The 24086-nt window shown below is 40.4% G+C and overlaps 1 protein-coding gene across 1 annotated transcript in view; it reads left to right on the top strand.

The window, feature by feature from the left end:
• LOC135473059 (E3 ubiquitin-protein ligase MYCBP2-like) overlaps positions 1-24086 on the top strand; it is a 95236-nt gene that overhangs the window by 28467 nt on the left and 42683 nt on the right. The window contains exons 33-53 of the mRNA XM_064752853.1: positions 1189-1285; positions 1715-1904; positions 3031-3308; positions 4143-4373; positions 5428-5619; positions 6013-6216; positions 6632-6760; positions 8554-8732; positions 9110-9249; positions 10579-10679; positions 11974-12186; positions 13702-13942; positions 14250-14368; positions 14753-14840; positions 16319-16547; positions 18586-18730; positions 19384-19569; positions 21247-21418; positions 21934-22022; positions 22454-22570; positions 23368-23587. Coding sequence (XP_064608923.1) covers positions 1189-1285; positions 1715-1904; positions 3031-3308; positions 4143-4373; positions 5428-5619; positions 6013-6216; positions 6632-6760; positions 8554-8732; positions 9110-9249; positions 10579-10679; positions 11974-12186; positions 13702-13942; positions 14250-14368; positions 14753-14840; positions 16319-16547; positions 18586-18730; positions 19384-19569; positions 21247-21418; positions 21934-22022; positions 22454-22570; positions 23368-23587 — 3560 coding nt within the window. The remainder of the gene's footprint in view (positions 1-1188; positions 1286-1714; positions 1905-3030; positions 3309-4142; positions 4374-5427; positions 5620-6012; positions 6217-6631; positions 6761-8553; positions 8733-9109; positions 9250-10578; positions 10680-11973; positions 12187-13701; positions 13943-14249; positions 14369-14752; positions 14841-16318; positions 16548-18585; positions 18731-19383; positions 19570-21246; positions 21419-21933; positions 22023-22453; positions 22571-23367; positions 23588-24086) is intronic.

Raw genomic sequence — 24086 nt, 5'->3', positions numbered from 1 at the left:
GTCGTTTACAACTGCTAATGCTGTTTAATGATAGTAGTAACATGGAGAACTTGTGTCTGTAGCTCTGAGCCCAGGACCTTGTTCTTCAAAAGTGTATTAGCTAATACCGATATTAAGTCATGTGGTATGTTTTCAATTTTAACAAAACCTAGCAACCAATGCAGTAGAGTACAGAGATCCAATGGAACAACATCTGATTTACCATCATATTTAATATACTTTTTACACAATTATTTTTGGGCCAACTACAAACTTGGCTTAAAGCTAAATCCAGTATTAAGTCCAAGAACAGTTTTGAATAACTGGCCTAAGGATCTGTAGGCTGTTTCAGACTTAAGTCAAACTCGGTCTTAACTTCAAAACAAGCATACCAGTCTTGCACTAAAATCGTAACTTAAATTTCAAATTTAACACTTAAGTTGTCTCTTGGATTTTCATGATAAAATTGAGACTTAGTGTTTGAGTTCAAATCAAAGGTCAGGAATAGTACCCTAAGTTAAGAGTAAGTCTGACTGAAGTACAAAGACAGCTTCATGAACCTGGCGTCTGATCTCAGAAACGTTGACAGGAAACAGTATCTGTTAAGATTTTCTGGATGAAATGTATACAATTTGGGTTTTATCGCTTTTGATAAGTTTTACACTTCAGTTTTTATTTATTTTTTTTAATAAAATTAACTGCTTTAATCAATTTTGTTATTTTTTTTCTTTTGTCTGCAAAGAGCAGTGAAACCCTTAAAGGTGCGTGCGCATGGTACAGTTTGTCACATTTGACATGTTGACCTGAAAGCAAATCTTTTTAATATGCAATTTGTCGTATGGCGTTAAGAAAATGGAATATACTTCTGTAGTTCTTCAACCTTTTCGCATGTTTACAAGCTGTGTATTCAAGTATATTCTGAAGACATTATTCTGTGTGGTGTGGTAAAATTATACTTTTATGTGAAGCCCTGAAACTGTATAATCCAACAGATATGGTCTTGTCTCAAACATTAAATTAAAAATGTGCATAAATTTGAGGGAAAGTTGCTCTTTCATTGCGAAAAGGTTGAAGAATTAGTGTATATCCTGTTTTCCTGTGATGTGACACATGGCACTATATGTTCTCAACTTAATCAGTACGAGGTAAATTCCGATCAAATAACACGAATAAATGAATAATTGAGGTGAATTGGTTTGCTTGTTGCAGATTGCCCACACATGACAACCCCAGTGGAGTGAGAAAGTCTGATCAGGCAGAACCTGCCCACATTCTCAGTCCAGAATTCTCCAGGGCGGTCTCCACGGTATGGTAGATTTCTTGCGTGGCTTAAACTTTATCATGTGTCTTTATGTTTTTTTGTTTTTTTTTTTGGGTTTGTTTCTTTTCTTTTCTTTTCGTTTCATTGAGGACAGATCTTCAATAAATTTTAACTGTTGTTCAAACAATTTTTTTTTTTACTAAAGCTTTGACCTTCTTTTTAGTATTCATTTAAAGTTGCCAGCTTCTACTTTTTCTCCCAGATATATTGACCAGTGAGGTCACATGTTTAAATCCAGCTTTCTGGCTATCAGCTGAAGTCAGAAGGTTTGCAAGGTACCTTGAAAATGGAGGTGTTTTACACCTAGCGCTTTAATTGGTCAGTCTTTCTTTAGTCAACTGAAAATCTCATCATGTAGACATACTATATGTGGCTGTTCCCTTTAGACACACTATATTTGTCTGTTTCCTTCAGACGTGTTTCGAGTCTCTGTTGATGCTGCTTCGCTGGAGCTGGAAGACGTTCACTGCTGGGATCCAGGAGGTTGATGAACTGAAAGGTATCCACAGGAAAGCAGGAGTATCCGATCTGGAGCGGCTCGTCTACATCAGCACTTCCTCCTTACGCCTGCTCCGCATCTATATCACAGAAGTTTACCCTGCAGGTAAGTTACAGTACAGTTGTTTCTTGTGATGCTGATTGCCTGGAATAATACTGAATCAGGGATAAGTTGGTAGTTGTTTCGTCAATAGTTATTTATTTTATTTGATTGATGTTTTACGCCGTATTCAAGAATATTTCACTTATATGACGGTGGTCAGCATTATGGTGGGTGGAAACCGGGCAGAGCCCGTGGGAAACCCACGACCATCCGCAAGTTGCTGACAGACCTGCCGGAGAGGAAGCCAGCATGAGCTGGACTTGAACTCACAGCGACCGCATTGGTGAGAGACTCCTGGGTCATCACGCTGCGCTAGCGCGCTAACTAACTGAGCCACGGAGGCCTCATTTCGTCAATAGATCCATCCTCTGGTCTGTTTTTCTGACTGAAATCCAACAAGTCTGATTGAGGTATAGTAGTGTAAATTATAGGGAAACATGTAAAGCAATCCTGTGGCCCATTACTGACTTGCCCATTTTTATGTGCCCCGCCATTAGGCGCAGCGTACTATGTTATAGTCATTTTGTCCGACTGTCTGTCCGTCCATATTCATGTCTGGGCTATAACTTGAACAGTTTTCTGCGTAGAGATTTAATTTTGGTGGATACAAATATACACAGGTGACGATGTGTCGCCATTTTTGCAGTTGCCATGGTAACTAGGTAGCCATTTTTGTTTTATGTACTATATGAATAGGCTTGATTTTCGTGGTTCAGCTACACCTCCAACTGTTCTCAGCATAAAGTTTGGATTTGAGGTGGACACCTTTGTCCACTTGCTATGAAGATTCCCCTCAGGGGTTATATTCACCGCAGTGCTTCTGGTATTCTTTTATACATTTCAAACAAATGCATGTGTTTGGGCGTATGGTGTGTTCACCTGAACTTTTGTTCCTGATTCTGAGAGTTCTACGGGATGATACTCTACTGGAAAATTGTAAGTTTCAACACCAAAAATAATATTTTGTGACATTTATTTGCCTCTAAAATGCACTTTTGCGAGGGAAATTTTAGGTAATTTTAAGGTATCTAATTATCAGTTGAGTTCTGATACGCATACACAGTGTTACTCTGCCAAACAGTTAAACCCCTGTAGAATCATAACTCCGTGCATATTTGTCTCCCCTTAGGAGGAAGCCCTGGGAAGCTGCCAGTGGAGACTGTGAAGCTTGCAGAGTGTGTGGGTAACACACGTGACCTGTTACGTGAGATTCTCTCTGACTGCACCTCCCAGCCTGTATTCCGGGTATTCATGTCACCTGCCAACGCCTCCGCAGAGTATTTGCACCTGCAGGAGGAAATCCTGGTGGAGTGTCACCGCACCTTCACTGCCTGCTTCCACGCCTTCTACCCCACGGAGAGCCTTAAGTGGATCTGTTTGTGTGACCTGCTCAACCTCATGGAACCGGTAAGCTTATCACTCAGGGAGCATGTAGAAAAGTCTGAGAGAATTGGGGCTGAATATGCATTACACAATATGCATGACTTAAACAAAGTGTGATTAAAAGATGCCTGTAATTTATGTGTATTAAAACATGAATGACATGAAAAAGAAGATTTGCTTAAGTGATGTCAAAGTCGACGCTGAGTATTGTGCCTTAGGAATCTGCCATGTCTAATGATAAGTCAGGCAGTTGTGGCTGGAATGACCTCATTGTATTTAATGTGCACTCTATGTGTTTGCTGCAAGACCTGTGTAGTATGTGCTGTTTATCTCTAATGCAGTATTTACTGCCATGGAAAGTGGTTTGGCACACTAATTATATTGCAAAGTGGTTCTCAGAAGTGGATACTAACCATGTTGGAGGAAAATAGCAAACACTTCATGGGAAGTGTACAGCTATTGCACTGAGGATCTTATAATTAGTAATCTATAATTTTGGTGTGAACAATATATATATTCTGCAATGTTAAATGACGCCTGAAGTTAAGACTTCACTCATAGCCCTCATATAGCTATAGAGATAGGAACAGAATCCTGGTTCCTCCTACAAAGTCAAAGCAGCTCCTTAACAGCTTACTGTAGACTTCTTCTGATTCCAACTCATTCCTTTATATGGACCACTTCTTGGCACGAGTTTATCCCGCAGATATGCCTGAAATACTAACAAATGTTGTTTGGATTGACTTGGTGAAAATGTTGGTTGTTAGCTTAATGGAATCAAGAAGCTCAGAACCACACCCTAGCAACAAGACAGCTCTATCATCTATTTAAACCCGTATGGTTTTCTCCCTTGACCAGGGCCTGCCTAATATGGATGGATACGGGAGATTGTTGGCGGCCATCATGGAGGCCATGTGTCACCCATCGGTTAAGCTGACCAACATCTTCCCAATCAACTGCGAACATGAGACTGAGGAGCTGTTGAGGAGGCAGTCTGTCAGCATTGATGACAACACCAACAGTGCGGCCAGGCTGGGGGACTCACATCAGTACCCCATACTTGTTAGTCACATGATGTGTAGGACTGGTGTAAGTGAAATCAGCAGTGCATAAAGGGAGACAAGTGGGTTCAGTATGGGTTAAGAATTTTTTAAGACTTTTAAATTGGCAATTTTAGTACGGAGCATAAGCTTCATTCACAAAACTTTTTTTTTCCATATTTTTCCTTGTAAAGCATACTGCTTTGTCGACGCTATAAATTAGACTGTGTCATTTACAAAGAAAGTTAAGATAAATTAGATTTACAAAATTGTTCTGATTGTCACTTCTCGCTTAACACTTAACATTAAGGTCTAGTCCAGTGTGGTCATTGAATGTTGTCTGTCACTGGTGTCGTCAGTGGCGTCAGCACCTTGACTGGTGTCTTGTCGCTGGTGTCAGCACCTTGACAGGTGTCTTAGGCATGGTGCTCCAGTTACGCAGCACTATTGGTCGGCAATGGGAACTGCCAAAACAATACACTGCTATGAATTAATAGTTGAAAAAAGAAAAAAAGCGAAATAATTTTAAAAGCGATCCGAAACCTTGAGTAGAGAATTACACAAATCCACTTACATGTATGTATATTGACACAAGCCTGGGCCTTATATGAAGTTTGGTAAACCATGCCTTCAAAAAGAATTTTTATGTCCAGATAGCAAGTAGAATGTTGTGGGTTAGGGGACTTCTGCTGGTTAGTCTTAATGTATGATGTCGGTTAGCGCGCTTGCGCAGCATAATTACCCAGGTGTCTCTCACTAATGCAGTCGCTGAGAGTTCAAGTCCGGCTCATGCTGGCTTCCTCTCCGGCCGTAAGTGGGAAGGTCTGCCAGCAACGTGATAATGCTGGTCGCCGTCGTACAAGTGAAATATTCTTGAGTAAGGCGTAAAACACCAATCAAATAAATAAAATAAATTAATGTATGACCATGGTCAGTTTTCTGGTACATGTAAGTCCTGTATCAAATATGCCGTAATAGTGATATGACTAGGGGAAATCATTTCTTTCCTTATATCAGCTGATATGTTTTATTTGGTATACAATATAAGATGAAATGTACAGTATTTTCCTGGTAAAGATGTGTTCTTTGTTGCTGTATTTCAGTCTGAGAACAGTGTGGTGGCCCACTGCAGCTTTAAGGAGATCCTGGACCGCCTGCTGACCATCGTCACCCTGCCTGTACGACAGGAGATGATGGGGGAATCCCCTATCTACCCAAGCCTCCTAGTGGCCAACACTTGCTCCCTGCTGGCTACCATCGTTAGTGAACTCGCCTCAGCGGCTCTGGGTTCAGAGGTAATGTTTGCATGCTGACTGTTTTTGTAGATTCTTTTGCTCAGACTGTTCATGGAGCACAGTGTGTTTGCATAGTCAAACATCCATTAAAGGATAATCTTGAGGAGTGAATGTTGGTTTTGAAAGACTTTTTGGTTTGGACCTAAAAGGAGGGAGTCTAACTCATTGAACAAGGTTGCCAGTTGGCCAGTTTTCATATTATTTTGTTATTATGTGTATTTTAAAGTATAAAACCATCAGATTTTTCATATAAGTTCATCATGTACATCATGTTTTCTGCCTCAACACCAGTTTAAAGGTTAAATATGCAGTGCCGTGTTTCTTCCAATAAACTCACTGCCATTCATCACGTAACGAGTTCTCAGATTTTTCTCTTGTCTGTTTGTCCTTCAGACTGAGGGGATGACAACCACGAGGCCAATGTTGACTACTCCTAATCGGTTCACACGGACCAGCCAAAGTGCTTACTGGAACACTGGGAACGGTAGCCCGGACTCTGTGGCCTTTAGCGTGGATCGCCCAGGGGTGGTGATAGCGGGCGTGTGCGTCTATGGGGGCACGGGACAGTACGACTACGAGCTGGAGCTCCTAGATGAGGTGTGACATCAAAGAGCTTTCTTTTTCTTTATTGGTCGCTTGAATAAGTCTGATAACAGCCTTAAATGCACATGACACATATGGGTCTTACAAAGAATAAACAAGTCTATTACACTCTTACATCACTCACAGTTACAAATTCCAACAAAGAGACTTTAGTTTGCTCAGCACAGTGACAAGGTGAAAAAATAATACTAAAAAATAATAATATTTCGTCCAGATCCTTCCGTGAATTTTTCTGCAAAGTTTCTCACATAAGGTAAACTTGGCAAAAACATGAAACATGATGAAAATGGTGAAGGTCATGCCATCTTGAAAACAGAAGTGTCATTCATTTAGATTACGTTGATAACAGCTGTTTGTTCCTATTTTATACATGTGAAGGATCCTGAAGAAGTAGTATTTGTAATTACAGAATGAGGGACAAGGAGACACCTCTCACTCCCAGAGATGGAACAGCCTGGAGCTAGCTAAGGGCACCTATGGGGTGGATTCCCTCAATGAGGTGGCCGAGATAAAGTTTGACAGGCCTGTACCAATCAAAGTGAGTAACCGTGTACTGGCCTCCTAGAATTTCGTCTCGCCTCTCCCGATATGGGCAAGGCATCCCATAGACAGCCTGTTAAGAAAACGGTTGAAAAGTCCTGAATACAACAACAACATACACCTGTTGGTAAACTCTGAACTATCATTATATCACATGGAATTTCTCCTTGTGCAATTGTTTACACAAGGAATAATGAGACGTCATATGTCAATTGAAGGAGTGAGTTCAAGTCCAACTCATGCTGGCTTCCTCTTCGGCCATACTGGGAAGGTCTGTCAGCAGTGTGCGAATGGTCATGGCTTTCCCCCAGTTTCCTCCTGCCATAATGCTGGCTGCCTTCGTATAAGTGAAATATTCGTGAGCATGGCGTAAAACACCAATCAAATGAATAAATAAATGAAGTGGAGGAGATACAGATTTTCTCAGAGTGGCTTAAAGGATACATGAAAGGGTTTGGTTTTATTTCTTAATGTACAGATTATCATGTGTAATAACATATCACACTACAAACAAATTTTTCAACTTTCAATTTGGGGGTGTCAAAATGGCTTCAAAGTGCAGTTTTCTTAAGGCCCCAGCAGTCAGTCTGAAAAGTAAGTAGTTTTCAACGATGATCCCTGTTCAAAAAAGAACTCGGGTGGGGTGGGGGGAGGACAGACAGAAAAGGTCTGGCCAAATGGGGGCGGAGGGGTAAGGAACAGATCGACAGGAGGGGGAGGGGGGGTTATAGGGGCGCAGAGTGGGGCGCTAAGAAAAAATCAGACCGTTGTTGAAAAACATGCATAATATGGAGTGGCAATTACCCTCAAAATGAATTTTTTTTTTTTTTAGCAATAATTCCGGGACATAAATTTCTTTGTTTGGAATAGAAACACAATCTTTGTTTTATAGTTCCTTTTCATGTATCCCTTAATGTGTTTTGTTGTTGTATCCAGTGTTGTTGAATTTGTCTGATTATGGAACTGTCTGTTGGAGGACGGGTAACATGATTTTAAACCACTACTGTATTTCACCTAAAGTTTAGCATCCAAGACTGCACTTTCAAAAGCACATAAAAGCCTGAAAATAATATTTTTGATGCCAACTCTTAGGTTTTTCTGATAAGAAATTAATCAAACTTTACAAAAAATTCTTAAGTTTCCCTATGAGGGGGATGAATTGGTCATAATCAAGTGAAATGTGTTACTTTAAAAATGCTTAACTTTAGATGAAACACAGTATTCCTACTCTGGTCACATTGGTGATGCGAGACTCTTCCATAGCACATTGGTCAGTTTTCATCTTTGTAGCACACCACAAGTTCTTAACTTGCACGTTTGGGTTATTTCAGGCTTAGTCTTTTAATGCACTACAGCTGATTGGATTGACAATCAGTGAAATTGCATGCTCGAATCAAATGTCATGATCTTTTATTAGATGTGTTTTTGAAAATTATTTGGCGACCATGACCTATGGCGCCTGTCCTATGGCCTTGTTCGCTTAGCATCCGGGCTGTTTACGTCCCCCGATCAGGTAAAATGCCTAATTAAATAAAGTACAAACTGAAGGACTTGAATCACATGGGCAGCCCTGGCTTGACTAAATCAAAGTCCCGCTCTCGCTGGTGGACGATAGGTGTAAATATAGAAGCTGGTCAGGAAAAACAATAGGCACAATAAATAATGTGACTGGGTGAGGTATCAGATTTTGTATTTCTGGCACAGCACAGTGTTAAACCCTGAAAGCAAAGTCAAAAAAAAGCTTGTGTCAGGCAGTCATTAAATCATTGCATCCACCATTTGTCTTTCCAGGAAAATACAAAGTACGCGATCCGCATGCGGAATCATGGGCCCCGTACACTGAACGGTGATGGAGGGGTCAGCAAGGTCAAGTGTCCAGACGGGACAACATTCACTTTTTCCGCCTGTTCACTCAGTATTAATGGTACCAGCCACATAAGGGGACAGATCCCTCAAATACTCTACTACAGGTAAAGAGGCTGCATATATTGTGTGATTGTCACACCCACATATCGGGACACAGATTCCAGGGTACTCAAGCATAGGTGAAAGTTTGGGATACAGGTGGTCATGAATGATGCAGTTTTACTAACATGCATGCGGGGAAGAATTCCTCAGTTACTCCAAACTGAATACAAATTGTTGAACACGGGGATCTAATGAATATCATTTCAGGGTACTGAAGATCTCCAACTACATTGCATGGCTAATTAGTATGTTTTGTCCTAGGTATTTGTATGTATACTGTGTTTAGTGAACTTTTTTCCAAAAAAACCACCTTTGACCTATGAGAGTCTACATCATTGGAGAATTTTTTGAGTCAGGTATCATACTCTTCGTTTTGCAGTGCCCCACAGGATGGGGAGAACCATGTACAGAACAACAAAGCCCTGGCAGAACAGCAGTCTCGTAAAAATGCCATCAGTATCGCCAGCTCAATCAGCAGGACGGCCAAGGACCTGTTACAGAGAGCACAAGCTCATCTCAGTACGTTGGCTTCTACACTAACACTCAGATACGTTACGAGGCAATCATATATTGCAAAAATGACCTCAAATTTCGCCAATGACCAAGACAGACATTTTGCCCATGACCCATGACCCATGACCAAGACGGGCATTTTGCCCATGACCCATGACCAAGATGGAAATTTTGCCCATGAACCATGACCAACATGGGCATTTTGCCCTTGACCCATGACCAACATGGACATTTTGCCTGATTTTAAGAATTCTATTGATCGTACAAACACATTTTGATGTAAGTTTGGAAGATGGGATGATATACAACCAGAGAAATGTAAACTTCAACACCAAAATAATATTTCATGACATTTATTTGCCTCTAAAAAGATGAAATTTTGGGTCATTTACTGTAGAGTTTCCTGGATGCATATAACCAGTGAAGCCTGACTTATCTCTGTCCAAGGCCTTCTTCTGAAATGACTTGGTGGTTTCAGGTATCACATAAAGCACCCATTAAATAAGGATACAGTTTGAAATCTGCTTGTGAAAAGTTCTTGTGAGAAGTTTTTTTAAAACTAGAGTGATGTTGATGTTTATTTTTTAATATGTGGTCAGTTATGTGAATTATGTGTTTCAATTTTTAGGATATCAGTAGGATATCTTTAAGGAAACCATCCATCATGGAAAAGCAATGATATGGGTTATGATGTTCATTGAGATCTAGATGTGTTATGGTACTGCTTTGTTGCATTCTCTGAGAGTTACAAATAATTTCGCACTGTTGTACTGAAGATGAGAAACTGTTTTACAAAGAGATGAGATTTTTAATGTACAGTTAGGTTGTAACCACTATGGTTAAGCTTAAAACAGTGACATCATGTGGAAATATTTGTGATAGAAACACACATTGACTACTTAGCCTGAGTACTGTAATGAAAATAGTTTGACTTAAAGAAAACTCAAAAATGAGGTACAAATTGAAAACAATATGTAACAAAAGTTTTCTTTATATTCTTAAGAAAGTTAAAATGCATTCAGATATTTGAATTTTATGGTGGGCTTCTTAGTCTTTTCCTCCTTCTCTAAACACAGATATTAATGATGAAACAGCTCATATGCCCATTTATGCCGATAAGGATGACCGTGGAAGTCAAATGCTGGAGTACATTTAAGGGTCCAGCGAAAAAATATTGTAAGAAATAAACCAAAGTATTTTTCTCATAATTTTCAGTTGGCCTTCTGATGAAACTTACTTGATTTTATAGCTTTAGTTCTGTTTAGGGTTATGAGGAATTGTGACATTACTAGAAGGTTTATTGAAATATATGGTATACCTATTTGCTTGTTTCAGATGAGGACATACACACTATCGTGGGCAAGTCCCACCTGTTCTCCTCTCTCCTCCCTCTTACCTTGGCTTACATTGGACCAGTGGCTGCCCAAGACTCGAGGGTAACATTAGTAGACTGGAAAAATTACACTTTTGTGTTAAACTTAGATTTACGCTTAGATTTACGCTTAGGTTTAATTGTGAAGCTTGAATGGCTAATTTTAGATTGTATCCCTAATTTCCCTGATGGAAAATAAATATACAAGAAAAAATGAATGTAAAGAATCACTTGAATCGTTTAAGATGGAGTTCCACAAGATTTGAAGTATTTTGCTATGGTAGCGCCAGGGTAGCAGCTGCAGCTGTGTAACCCAGCAAAACTTCCACAGCACAGTACTATACTATACACTGCACAGAAATGTGCTAAAAGGTACCTGCACAGTATGATACGGTTACTGCGCTAAAAGACACCTGCACAGTACTATACTGTAACTGCACTAAAAGGCACCTGCACAGAACTATACGGTTACTGCGCTAAAAGGCACCTGCACAGTACTATACTTTTACTGCGCTAAAGGGCACCTGCACAGTGCTATACGGTTCCTGCGCTAAAAGGCACCTGCACAGTACTATACGGTTACTGCGTTAAAAGGCACCTGCACAGTACTATACGGTTACTGCGCTAAAAGGCACCTGCACAGTACGATATGATTGCTGCGCTAAAAGGCACCTGCACAGAACTATACGGTTACTGCACAGAAATGCGCTAAAGTGCACCTGCACACTACCACCCTTTTTTAACATATAGTACTGCACTACACCTGCATAGTAATAAACAGCAGCCACATTGTGCTGTACAATCACTGAAAGTGCAGTGCTGTTTACAAGACTTGTGTCTGCACTGTTTTCTGAACAGTACTGCATTGTTATGATCCACACAGGCTCTCTGTAACTGAGGGGGTTAGCACGCGACCACGGCGCAAGAACCTGCGAGCCTCCCACCAATGCTGTTGCTGTGAGTTCAAGTCCAGCTCATTCTGGCTTCCTCTCTGGCTGTACATTGGGAGGTCTGCCAGCAACCTGCAGATGGTTGTGAGTTCCTTCAGGCTGTGCTCAGTTTCCTCCCACCATAATGCTGGTCGCTTTGGTATAAGTGAAATGTTCTTGTACGGCATAAAACACAAATCAGATGAATAAGTAAATAAATATAAACCATATGGCAGATTGGTGTCACAACCTTACTGTGTATACACGTACACTTAAATATCTGAGTGTACATGTATTGATCCCAGAATCAGCTGGTTTGCGTCATATTTAAGAACAGGAACATGTATGACAACATGCCCACATTATTCTCCTACCGGTCATTAATACCTCATCCAAGGATTTTCGTCAGTGTCTGTATTATTGTTTCAGAGTGCTGTACAGGTGCTGGCTCTGGTGCAGGATGTCTTACCTGCTGTCTCCCTCATGAACAGTGAACTGACCCCACACATCCCCATCGTCAACATGAACATAAACCTGAATGCTAACGAGGCGGGACAGTCCGGGGATTTCACTACCTCCACACACTTCGCCGTCGTAGAGAGTGATCATCCCTACAAACCGGCCACAGTGGCCAATTATAAGGTTATTCTTGTTCATTTTTCCGTTTTATATGTTTTATGTATTTAGTCTAGTAATGTCAAATAAAGGTCATAAAAGTACTACCTTTGGTACTGAAACTAAGATGTCTAGTTAGACATCATCCTTAAAATACTTGTAAACTTCAAAGATTTCCCAGAAACAGACAAAATGAGTAGCTTCATTGTGTTCATTTTATTCACTTTTCTCACAAGTTGTCATTGTTAAAATATGTTATAAAGCATGTTGTGAACAAGAGACTGATGAATTTCGACTCCTGGAGATAAAATGTGGAAAAGTAATTTTAATTTTAAATTTAGATCTTTTAAGTAAAAGATGGAGAAATGAGTGGATTTGGATTCTGTTCTGTAATAACGGATACCTCAGCTTAACTTAGGGGGAATAATGGCATTTCTGTGATGCCAATGATACCAAAGCCATCAGACTCCACTCTGAAAAATTGGCTGCACTGATGTTGGAACTTAGAGACTGTTTTTATGCTGATTTCGGCAAGATATTTTCATAATAAATGGAAAGGGAAAAACGGCACAATAGTTTTCGTCATGCAGTGACTATCCCAGGTGGTTTTCTTGCCAGCTCACCTTGACAAGTTACTGCAGTGTTCTGCCCAACATGTACGCATTGTGACACGGGCAGCTGTTCTCAGTTCCCTGTTCATAAATATGTGGTTCAAAAATGCATCAGTTTAACACTTAAACTAACCCCAAAATCTGATTCATTGCTTCAGTGTCTATCTATCCCCTGTAAGAAACCACACTGACAATCGAGTGCTAACAGGTTTTCTGACTTGACAGCCAATTATTACTTGATGCTTTCAGCGCTAGTGATTGGGCAAGCTCATAAGGGCTTCTACAATATGGCTACTTGGAGTGAATTGTCCGTCAGTGCCATATCCCCAATGCTGAACTTCATGTTCTCGGCTTTCAAAAATTTATAGAATTTTTACATATATTTCCTGTGATAACTATAGCCTATATCCTTTTTTCTGTGTGTATATATTGGCAGACTATGTTCACTTTTAAAAAGGTTGTACTGGAGATTTTGGGTCAAAAATTAATAAGCACAAATCCAATTGAATTCTTGGGATTATTTTAGCTCAAAAAATTACTTTTCACCAAAAAATCTGTCTTGCCTTTGCACAAGTTACCATTCAAAATCGGTAAAAAAGTTGCAAACATTTATAAAGCAGGTGGTATCATAACTTCAGATACAGTTTATCAAATTAAATAGTACAGATGCGAAACTGATATTTAGTGAATGGCATTAATTTGAGCTAGGGAGAAAACTTGATTTGGTCAGTGAATATGGATTTTTTTGGTAAAATTCTCCGGTCCAGCTTTTTTAACACTCTACACAATGGCATAATAAAATGCCGAGATATTGACTGCAAAATTTTTTTTTCTTTTTTCTAATGTGCAGTTTTTGGAAATTAATATTGTATTATTGGTGGAACTGCTTGTTTGCGCGCTTGATATTGATGAGTACATGTTTCTGGTGTAGGTGACATTCCCAGAGAATGTGAAGTGGTTGGTGTTGGAGTTTGACCCGTTGTGTGGCACAGCTCAGGCCGAGGATTCTCTCCAGCTGTATGTCCCTGCCTTAACCAGACACAGATCTGTCCAAAGCAAACCCAGCTCCATGGCCGACAAGGACGATGCCATTATGAAGCTCACACACTGGCCTGTCCTCAAGAAGTTCAGTGGCCTCCACAACTGGCCAAAACAGTCAGTCGTTCTACCAGGTGAGGGAGTTTCCCCGTATTTGGTGTTTTCTCCTTTCATTCGTTTAACTGTATTAGCAGTTCGGTTTGGCTACAGTTTGTCTGCAAGGTATCTTCTCAATTACTGGACCAGATATAATAAAATGTGGTTGCTTTGAGGACTTAAATGATTAACATATTGTTGGTGCCTGTTCATTTGATCATCTTTTAGCCACCCTGATATTTTCACTGATTATTATCACAGTTACAGCCTTACAGACTTCGTTTATGCAGATTTCTTGGTACTTGTTCACATGTACTATAAAACGTTTCTGAACCTCTTTTTCAGGTAACAGCATGATATTTTCACTTGAAACGGCCTCAGACTATGTGAAGGATGACAAGTCCTGTTTCTATGGTTTTAAGTGTTCGGTTGTCGGATACGAGTGGACATACGGCCAGAATGAGGTAAAAAAACCTTGTATATTTATCTTCTAACAATTTAAGGTGATAATAATCGTCAGACTATGTAGTGGAAAGGCCTAGATAGTACGTTCTTTGTAGATTCTTTTCATGTGAAATATGTGATAATTGTTGACATCTTGCAGTCCCATATTTTTTTTATGTTGTTTTTTGACTTTTTTTATGCTGACTTCTCCCTAGATTTTGAGCCTTCTTTTATACCTGTAAAGATTCTGATTTTGTGTGAACCATGTTCGTACATATTATGTGTGAAGTGATGATAATAATAGTGTTTCTTGAGTCACCGTTGGCTGTCTTTGGTCCAAGTTCATTAGAAATTTTGTTTACCTTTTAAAATGTTGTTTATCCCTGATGCTGTGTTGTTGCCAGGGAATACAGCACCTGGAGAAAGAGTTGTCTTTCCTTGGAGGGATGTGTGCCTCATCATTAATGAGGCAGGATGTGTCGCTGCCCCCTGGTGAGTAACACCTAATCTAAAACAGACTCTGTACATGTGACTGTTAGGGCCTGTACTAAATACAAGCCCGTGTTTTATTCTTCCCAGCTTTAATAGCTTTCAGAAATACAGATCCGTTCTCTTGAATTGGTTAAACTGGAACATGATTTTTTTGGAGTGTGCTATCGTCAACACCTCAGGGCTGTAAGCTACAGAAACAGGTTTCCTTTAATTCTCATTACATGTCAACTGGTTAATCATGAATAATAAAGGCCACAACACTAACCACCATTTTCAATATCAGTCCGCCAAATTCATCTGAAAAAAGATAAACGCTTGGATTCATTTATTTGATTGGTGTTTTACGCTGTACTCAAGAATATTTCACTTATACGACGGCGGCCAGCATTATGGTGGGTGGAAACCGAGCAGAGCCAGGGGAAACCCACGACTGTCTGCAGGTTGCTGACAGACCTTCCCACGTACGGCTGGAGAGGAAGCCGGCATGAGCTGGACTTGAACTCACAGCGACCGCATTGGTGAGAGACTCCTGGGTGCTTGGAGTAAAATTAAGAATACATTAAAAGGGCGACTGACCACTTTTTTGGGAGTCAGAATTAATTCTTGTTTTAATAATGAACAGAAGGAACTATAAACAACTACAAAGACAAAAAGACAAAGATGATCCTAATTTTTGGAAAAGCAGCCACCCTATCAGGGGAAACACTGGAAATGGCAGTTAACGCAGTCTGAATGCTGTCCTGCACATGCAATCCATTGGCCAGCCACTAGCCCTTGTGGTGGTTTGCTTTTGGTGTGCTTGTTGAATGATTATGGAATGCTGAGAGAATGTTTCAGCTGGTTGATGGTCAAATCTATCAGGCATGAGATTTGTCCTCTTTTTGGAAGAATTCCTCTTTATTTATACAAAAAATACATCAGAAAAGTGTTCAGAAATGAATTTAATTCGGAAATACTAAAAATGTCAAAATTATGTTTCCTCTTTTTCATCCCAGTGTCTGTCTCATCCCTGATAACTGTTCACTCTGTCCAGTTGATGGCTGGGTGAGTGGTAGTGGAGTGCATGAAGTCTGCAAAACTCCAGATTATCAGTTACAGTGTTGTATTCAATGTTTTTAAATCATACTACAGCTCAGACAGGTTCTTAAATTTGGGCTTATTTTGTCACCCTTTTGCTGAATGTGGTTAATTGTTAGAAAAGTAAGTTTTAAAATCCAAAAGACTAAAATGGCCCTTGCAATGCTTAAACACTCTTAAAAAATTAGGTGCTGCTGTTGAATTGTTAAACAGTATACATTACGTGTACTTGTTTACAGTTTCAACTGCTGGGATTACAAACATCAGGGCTTCTCAATAATGTAACTGTAGCAATCTACAGATGTTATTTCTACACAAATGTATCAAAATCAGTTAGCTGTTCGAATCTTGAAATTCTTTCACAGAATTTCACGGTGAACCTTGTTGCTGTGTTTTTTCAGCATCCCTGGAGGAGATTGATGAGGACATGGATCAGATTGAGGAGGGGGCTCAGATGGTTTTCTCTGCCCACTCTAACCTCCTTAGTCAGGGCTTTGCCCTCTCTAATCCACCCACCATAGGGCAGGCCCTGGAAGGAAACCTTCCCTTCTGTTGGCAGTCCAATGAGAGAGCCTTCCTGAAGGACTTCGTGTCCTGTACAGCGGGTACGAGTGGTGGGAGACTGGCCAGGTATGTTCAGGTCTCTCATTAAGGTGACCATTACGCCTTTGTGCATCAAACTTTCCCTAATGTGTTTGTGGACGAGGCTAACGAGGATATGAGTGGACCAGCAAATATTGTTCTCAGGTCTGTCCTTTTCTGTGGCAGCTTGCACAAAGAGATCATAGGCCTAAGTTGATTATAAATCACTACAGGGATCAGGATCATACCTTACAGTTGACACCCTCTTGCACAAAGGAATCGCACAAATCATACCTTACATTTGACACCCTCTTGCACAAAGGAATCGCACAAATCATACCTTACAGTTGACACCCTCTTGCACAAAGGAATCGCACAAATCATACCTTACAGTTGACACCCTCTTGCACAAAGGAATCGCACAAATCATACCTTACATTTGACACCCTCTTGCACAAAGGAATCGCACAAATCATACCTTACATTTGACACCCTCTTGCACAAAGGAATCGCACAAATCATACCTTACATTTGACACCCTCTTGCACAAATAAATTGCACAAATCATACCTTACAGTTGACACCCTCTTGCACAAAGGAATGGCACCAATCATACCTTATAACTGACAGCCTCTTGCACAAAGGAATCCCACATACTATGAAAGTTACAGTCACCTTACCAATGCTTTGTGCATGTGGTATTACTTATTTTAACAGTCAGTTGTTAAATTTAGATGTATGCTGTATAGTGGATTTATTTATTTTTTTGATTGGGGTTTAACGCTGTACTCAAGAATATTTCACTTATACGACGGCGGCCAGGTGGAAGGAAGCTGGGCAAAGCCCAGTGGAAACCCACGACCTTCTACAGGTTGCTGACAGACCTTCCCACGTATGGCCGGAGAGGAAGCCAGTATGACCTGGACTTGAACTGACACCGACTGAATTTATGAGAGGCTTCTGGGTCATTTGACAATCCAATACCAAGCCCTGTTACCTATAGTTGTGCCTAAGCTTCAGTTGTAACGTTATTGAAATAATAGCAGGATACGAATTAAAATATTTATGTATTTATTTGATTTGTGTTTTACGCCTTACTCAAGAATATTTCACATACACAGCGGCGGCCAGCATTATGTTGGGAGGAAAGCGGACATATCGTGGGGGAAACTCACGACTGTCCGTAGGTTGCTGGCAAACATTCTCACATACAGCCAGATATAAAATACATTTCACAAAGTGTAGTTGTGTACACTGTTATCTCATATTGCTCTGCTTTAATTTTACTCCTAATTTTTGTGGAATATGAAGCAGGATTAAGTTGAATGTGGTGATGTTAAGCATACAGCAGAATTATCGGAAAAGCATACAGCAGAATTATCCGAAAAGCATACAGTAGAATTATCAGAAAAGCATACAGCAGAATTATCTGAAAAGCATACAGCAGAATTATCAGAAAAGCATACAGCAGAATTATCCGAAAAGCATACAGTAGAATTATCTGAAAAGCATACAGCAGAATTATCAGAAAAGCATGCAGCAGAATTATCAGAAAAGCATACAGCAGAATTATCTGAAAAGTATACAGCAGAATTATCAGAAAAGCATACAGCAGAATTATCAGAAAAGCATACAGCAGAATTATCTGAAAAGTATACAGCAGAATTATCAGAAAAGCATACAGCAGAATTATCTGAAAAGCATACAGCAGAATTATCAGAAAAGCATACAGCAGAATTATCCAAAAAGCATACAGTAGAATTATCTGAAAAGCATACAGCAGAATTATCAGAAAAGCATGCAGCAGAATTATCAGAAACGCATACAGCAGAATTATCAGAAAAGCATACAGCAGAATTATCAGAAAAGCATACAGCAGAATTATCAGAAAAGCATACAGCAGAATTATCTGAAAAGTATACAGCAGAATTATCAGAAAACCAAACAGTAGAATTATCAGAAAAGTATACAGTAGAATTATCAGAAAAGCATACAGCAGAATTATCTGAAATCCTGTTTATATTATGCATATAAACGCACACCATTACTCACTGACCCATCCGGTCTGTTTATTTCCCTCACCCAGGTGGCTTCAGCCAGACTCATATCTGGACCCCAAACAGTGTGACATCCTGTACAGTAAGGACGAGCTGAAATGTAGCTGGCCAGTGGTCATTACCGTCCAGACCAAAGACCAGTACGGCCATCTTGTCAACGTCCCCAATCTCAGGGTAAACTTTCTCTGCTCATCATATGTGCTTTGTTGATTAGGCTGGATGACTCCAGAATGTAGACATGCAGTGGTATGCAGTGGTTTGCCTGCAGTAGCCAATTGGCCCGTAAGCTATGAATCTTGGGGCCACTTTCACAAAACTTCATAAATCAAGTTTTCCATACTTTTCTCGTAAATGATGTCGCCTATAACCCAAACAAAATCTTTTACTAAAAGTTACAAGAAATGCACAGTTTTGTGACAGTGGTCCCCGAGGACGTAGCTATGGATTGAAGTGGCAGTGGTGAGGTGGTTTTGTCCAGGCATGATTGTTTTCTCCTCCCATAAACCAGTCTGTTGTCATATAAAAGTAAAAATTCTCAAGTACTGCGTTTAACACAAATCAAGTAAATAAAATAAAGAGTTTTATTCCTCTTATTTACTCACTGAAATAGTCTTGTGGTCTTGGACATTGCTAGCCTACAGCAAAACTGAATCTGTCCTTGGAAGAAACTCTGGATTTTGTACCGAGTTCAATATCAACATTTCATGGTAATTTCTTTTATGAGAAGTAACTTTGTTAACTTTGCCCTGTATTTTACTAAATTAAAATCCAGTTATCAGATGAATGAATGCTAAGATTCATTGTTTACATTGTGTAATTCTGCACAGGTGGACGTGAAGGCAGTTCCTGTAGACCAGAAGGACAGCGATGACAACAAGAAGATTCGTCGTCTCAGTCGCCCTGATGATGGGGACCTGACCTTCGGGGGTCACCCCCCACCTTGTATAGATATCCCTTATCAAGTCACTGTCAAGGACAAGAAGGACGCTTTCTATGCTATCAGTATGATGAAGGTAAGAAGACGAAAGCTTACACTGTTCATCCATTGACCTGATGAAGTAAGGCATCTCACGACCTCTCTACCTTGACCTTTCTAACACAGGGTGAGGCAGCGAGATAGCGATGCAAAACTAAAGATTACAATAGAGAGATTAATTTAATCTCGTAGCGATACAAGGCAGCAGAGTAGCAAGATTAACAAAATAAATCCTGGTTTTTTGACTTGACAGCCAACATAATTAACATAATCGGGCTGCCTCACATGGCTACCTCGTTACCTCTCTTGGCTACCTAGTTACCTCAATGCCTTGCCCTGTGTGAGAAAGGTTGAAGTAGCGTAGTAGCAAGATGTCCTCTATCGGCTTCCATATTAAACTGTATTTTGAACCACACACTTGTGAGCAGGAAACTGAGAACGGCTGCACAAGTCACAACACTCACAACAGTACGTGTTGGGCATGTGGCACTGACGGACAATTCATTCTGAGTAGCCATGTTGGAGAAACCCTTGTGTACTTGGCCAATCACTAGCGCTGAAAGTGTCACGTGATAACAGGCAGTCAGGTCAAGAATTCTACTTACTAGCTCTTGATTGTCAGTGTGATTTCTTATAATGGATAGACAGACATTGGTGCAATAAAGTGGATTTTGCAGTTAGTTAAAGTGTTAAACTGATGCATGCTGAACTGGACATTTATGAGCAGGGAACTGAGAACAGCTGCCCGTGTCACAATGCGTACATATTGGGCAGGATAGTGCAGTAATGTGTCAGGGTGAGCTGGCAAGAAAACCACCTCGAGAGAGTCATCGCTTGAAGAAAAATATCATCATGATTTTGCATTATTTTTCCTTGGCAGAGTCAGATTTTTTACGAAAATATCATCCAAAAATCTAATTGAAAGGTATCAATCAGAAGGTCCTGGTATGTTTGGCAAATTCCCTTAAGTCGGTACAGCCAGCTATGCCAAATGCTTACACCCATGCAAGACGAGGACGAGCAGAACTGCTAAATCATGATGCTGGTGTCCATGAGCATCAATCTGACTGAGCGCCAAATTAAAAGAAACATCGGCCCTTCAAACACAGTACAGAGCTGATACCCTTTGCTCGGGTATCAGGTATTTTTGTTTGTATTTTCTCAGTGTCACATTGTTTAATAGTGATGGTATGTTTGAGCTCCTAGGTTTTGTGACGTCACTCTGGACAGCTGTAACATGGCAAAATGGCGTCACCTAATGAGTGGCTAGGGACTGATGATTGTTTGCTATTTTATTAGTTGCTAAGCGGTGTAGAATTTTTAAAATATTTCTTTTTAACATTTCTGGAATATTACTTCATCAATTACTTGAGCTTTAGTGGCTGACTTTATGTTCACTTTAATATTACATCCATTTCAAGTTCAAACCAGCTCTTCTCTTGTCATGACCAGCTCGTGCTGGCTTCCGCTCTGGCCGTATGTGGATAGTCTGTCAGCAGCCTGCAGATTGTAGTTGGTCTCTGCCATGCTCTGCCCGGTTTCCTCCCCACCATGATGCTTGCCGCAGTCAAAGGAAGTGAAATATTCTTGAGCACGGGGTAAAACAGAAATGAAATAAATAAATAAGTGAATTCTCGTCATGAATGCCGTAGTGTATAAGTGTTATGCTTTGGTGAGAAAAAAAACTTGAACAAACTAAATCACTCTGTTTCAGGCTTATGAGAACTACTCCTTTGAGGAGCTGCGATATGCTGCCCCGTCCTTACCCCGACCCTCAGAGAACATGCTGGTTAGAGCCAACAACGACGGAACGTACAGTGCTAACTGGACACCAGGCAGTATAGGATTCTACAACATCTATGTCACCATCGACGGCTTTGAAGCAGGTACTGTGGTGTGCAGCTCAGTTGTCGTAATCTGATGTACCAATCGTCTGCTGTTGATTCCAAATGAAAAACTGAAACGGATTTGTCTGTTTCTGTGCCTGAATTCACATTTGGGGCCTCCGTGGCTCAGTTGGTTAGCGCGCTAGCGCAGAATAATGACCCATCAGTCTCCCACCAATGCGGCCTCTGTGAGTTCAAGTACAGCCCATGCTGGCTTCCTCTCCGGCTGTACGTGGGAACGTCCATCGGCAACCTGCGGATGGTTGTGGGTTTCCTCCGCCCTGCCCGGTTTCCACCCACCATAATGCTGGCTGCCGTCGTTTAAGTGAAATATTCTTGAGTATGGCAAAAACACCAATCAAATAAATAATTCACATTTCTTTCATCTTTTTTTATCTGGTTACCTCTTCTGTTTCATAGTGAAATCACATTATGGGTATACAGGTGGTTTAATCTTGTCCCAGTCCTGTCCCTCTACCCACAGGTGTGTTACTACTATTTGTTACCACTTGCAGGTGATGTGTACAAAGTTGAAGTGAAGGAACCACCTCAGGGAATGACACCCCCAACCATGGGGAACAAGAAGTTACATCAGCCTAACAAGGTCAGCTGGGTTAAAGCTTGTTCTGAAACTAATTATAAGCCTTACCCGAAATGCTTGACATATTCGGCCAGTAACATTTGCGACCAATTAGAGGACCGATGTGCACTTGTGTGGGTTTATTTATGAGTCCAAAAGCCTCTACATATATATGTCTTCAGTTTTCATCTCAAGTTTACTTTACTCTGCTCTTTAAATTTGGAGAAGAATTAGAGCATTCTAGGTGTTGGAGGGCTATACAGTGTGCAGTGGATAAGCAGTGTTTAGTTGAAATTGCATTATCTTTCCTAATTACCTCACTATACAGTGTGAAAAATCTCCGCGCTCATATGATCCCGTCAAGGTTTTGCCATAAGCACCGATGTATCCAGTAAATACTGATTGCTTGCATCAATCTTCGGAACAGTTTCAATGTGTAGTTTTGATTTTTACAGATCCGCAAGTTTATAGGCAAACACAGTGCGGGGTTACGTATCCGTAGCAACCCCTCGTTACAGAGCGAGCAGACCGGGGTGATAGCTCCTGGAGGTATTATAGGCTTTGTGGATGAGGTAAGGAAGCTGAAATGTGAAGTTGTTGACCTGAAAATTTGCCCCCAAAAACGACAAATAAAGGAACATAAAATGAACTTCTGGTGCCTAAACTTACATTTGTCCAGTAGGATTTTATCCTCGTCTTCCAAACAAACCTCAGTAGAACTCTCAGAATCAGGCAAAATGTGGAACATAGTCATGGGTGAATTTTTATGTCAAATGCAAGAAGTTGTTGAACCACCAGTTATTGTTGAACTATAACATAGAAATTAATGGTATGTGGGAAGGTCTGCCAGCATCCTGCAAATCGTCGTGGGCTTCCCTCAGACTCAGCCCCGTTTTTTCCCACCGTAGTGCTGGCTGCCATCGTAGAAGTGAAATATTCTTTAGTACGGCGTAAAACACTAATCAAAGAAATAAATAAATCAAAATTAGTGCCCTCTGTTATTTAGCAAGTTTTGCCTAGCACTATTTACTGAAGACCTGGTTGGAGATAAAACATGAAGTTTTTAGGCCTATACACATTCAGTGAAAATTTTTATCTTATCTTATTAGCTGTACTAAATAATTGACATTGGCCTTTCTTATTCATTTACTGAATTACAAGTGAGCAGTATACATCTATGTTCTCAGAAGTGCACAACATTCTGCAAATCAGATCTTGTGTCACAGACTCCTTCAGTTTTTGATGATGTCAAAATATCAGCTTCTAAGCACAAATGTTGTAACCAAACAAATATAACGAAAAAAAGCTTAGTACAGATGTATGAAGAGTAGGTACATTAGAAAGACCTGGTGTTGTTCTGCCCCCACAGGTTCACAATGACGATGGAGTGTGGGTTAGATTGAATGTAGAGAGTATAGGCAAGTGGTGTTCTAATGGCTACACAGAGGGCTGGGCTCTACAGTACAACCAACATTTGGGCAAGACCCTGCTCGTGCCCGTCGAGGAACCCAAGTCTATTGAGGACCTGAAAGAAGACACTCACCCCAAACTGCCTGATGTGGTCAGGGATAACAGACAAGCCAAAAAGGGTAGGTCAGGGGGGATCAAATAGCAGGGCTTCCGTGCTCTAATGGTTGGCATGATAGCGGAGCACTTTTACCCAGGAGCCTCTCACCATTGTAATCACTGTGAGTTCAAGTCCAGGTCATATTGGCCTCCTTTTCTAGTCATACATGAATGTTGGGAGGTCTGCCAGCAATGTGCAAATTGCCGTGGGGTTCTCATATGTGTGAAATATTCTTGAGTTCGGCGTAAAACACCAATTAAATATAATAAAATAAAGACTACACTGGTTTCATCAGATGAGTGTAAATGTTTCTGGGTTTCAGGTTCAAGGTTTTGCAAGTGAATCAAGATAGGCACACCAAAGATATAGGAGCTATGCTTGGCTTACAAGCCTGTAACCACGTTTTTTTTATATCTGATCTGTCATTAGACTTGTCATCTGTACTTTATTGTTCAACCTTGACCTTAGATTTCCACACTTTAAGCATAAGAGCTGTGAAATAAGCATTTAGCTCACTTTTC

Source organism: Liolophura sinensis, chromosome 8 (genome assembly GCF_032854445.1).
Source record: "Liolophura sinensis isolate JHLJ2023 chromosome 8, CUHK_Ljap_v2, whole genome shotgun sequence".
Lineage (NCBI taxonomy): Eukaryota > Metazoa > Mollusca > Polyplacophora > Chitonida > Chitonidae > Liolophura > Liolophura sinensis.
This window is presented reverse-complemented; position numbering and strand designations above follow the sequence as displayed.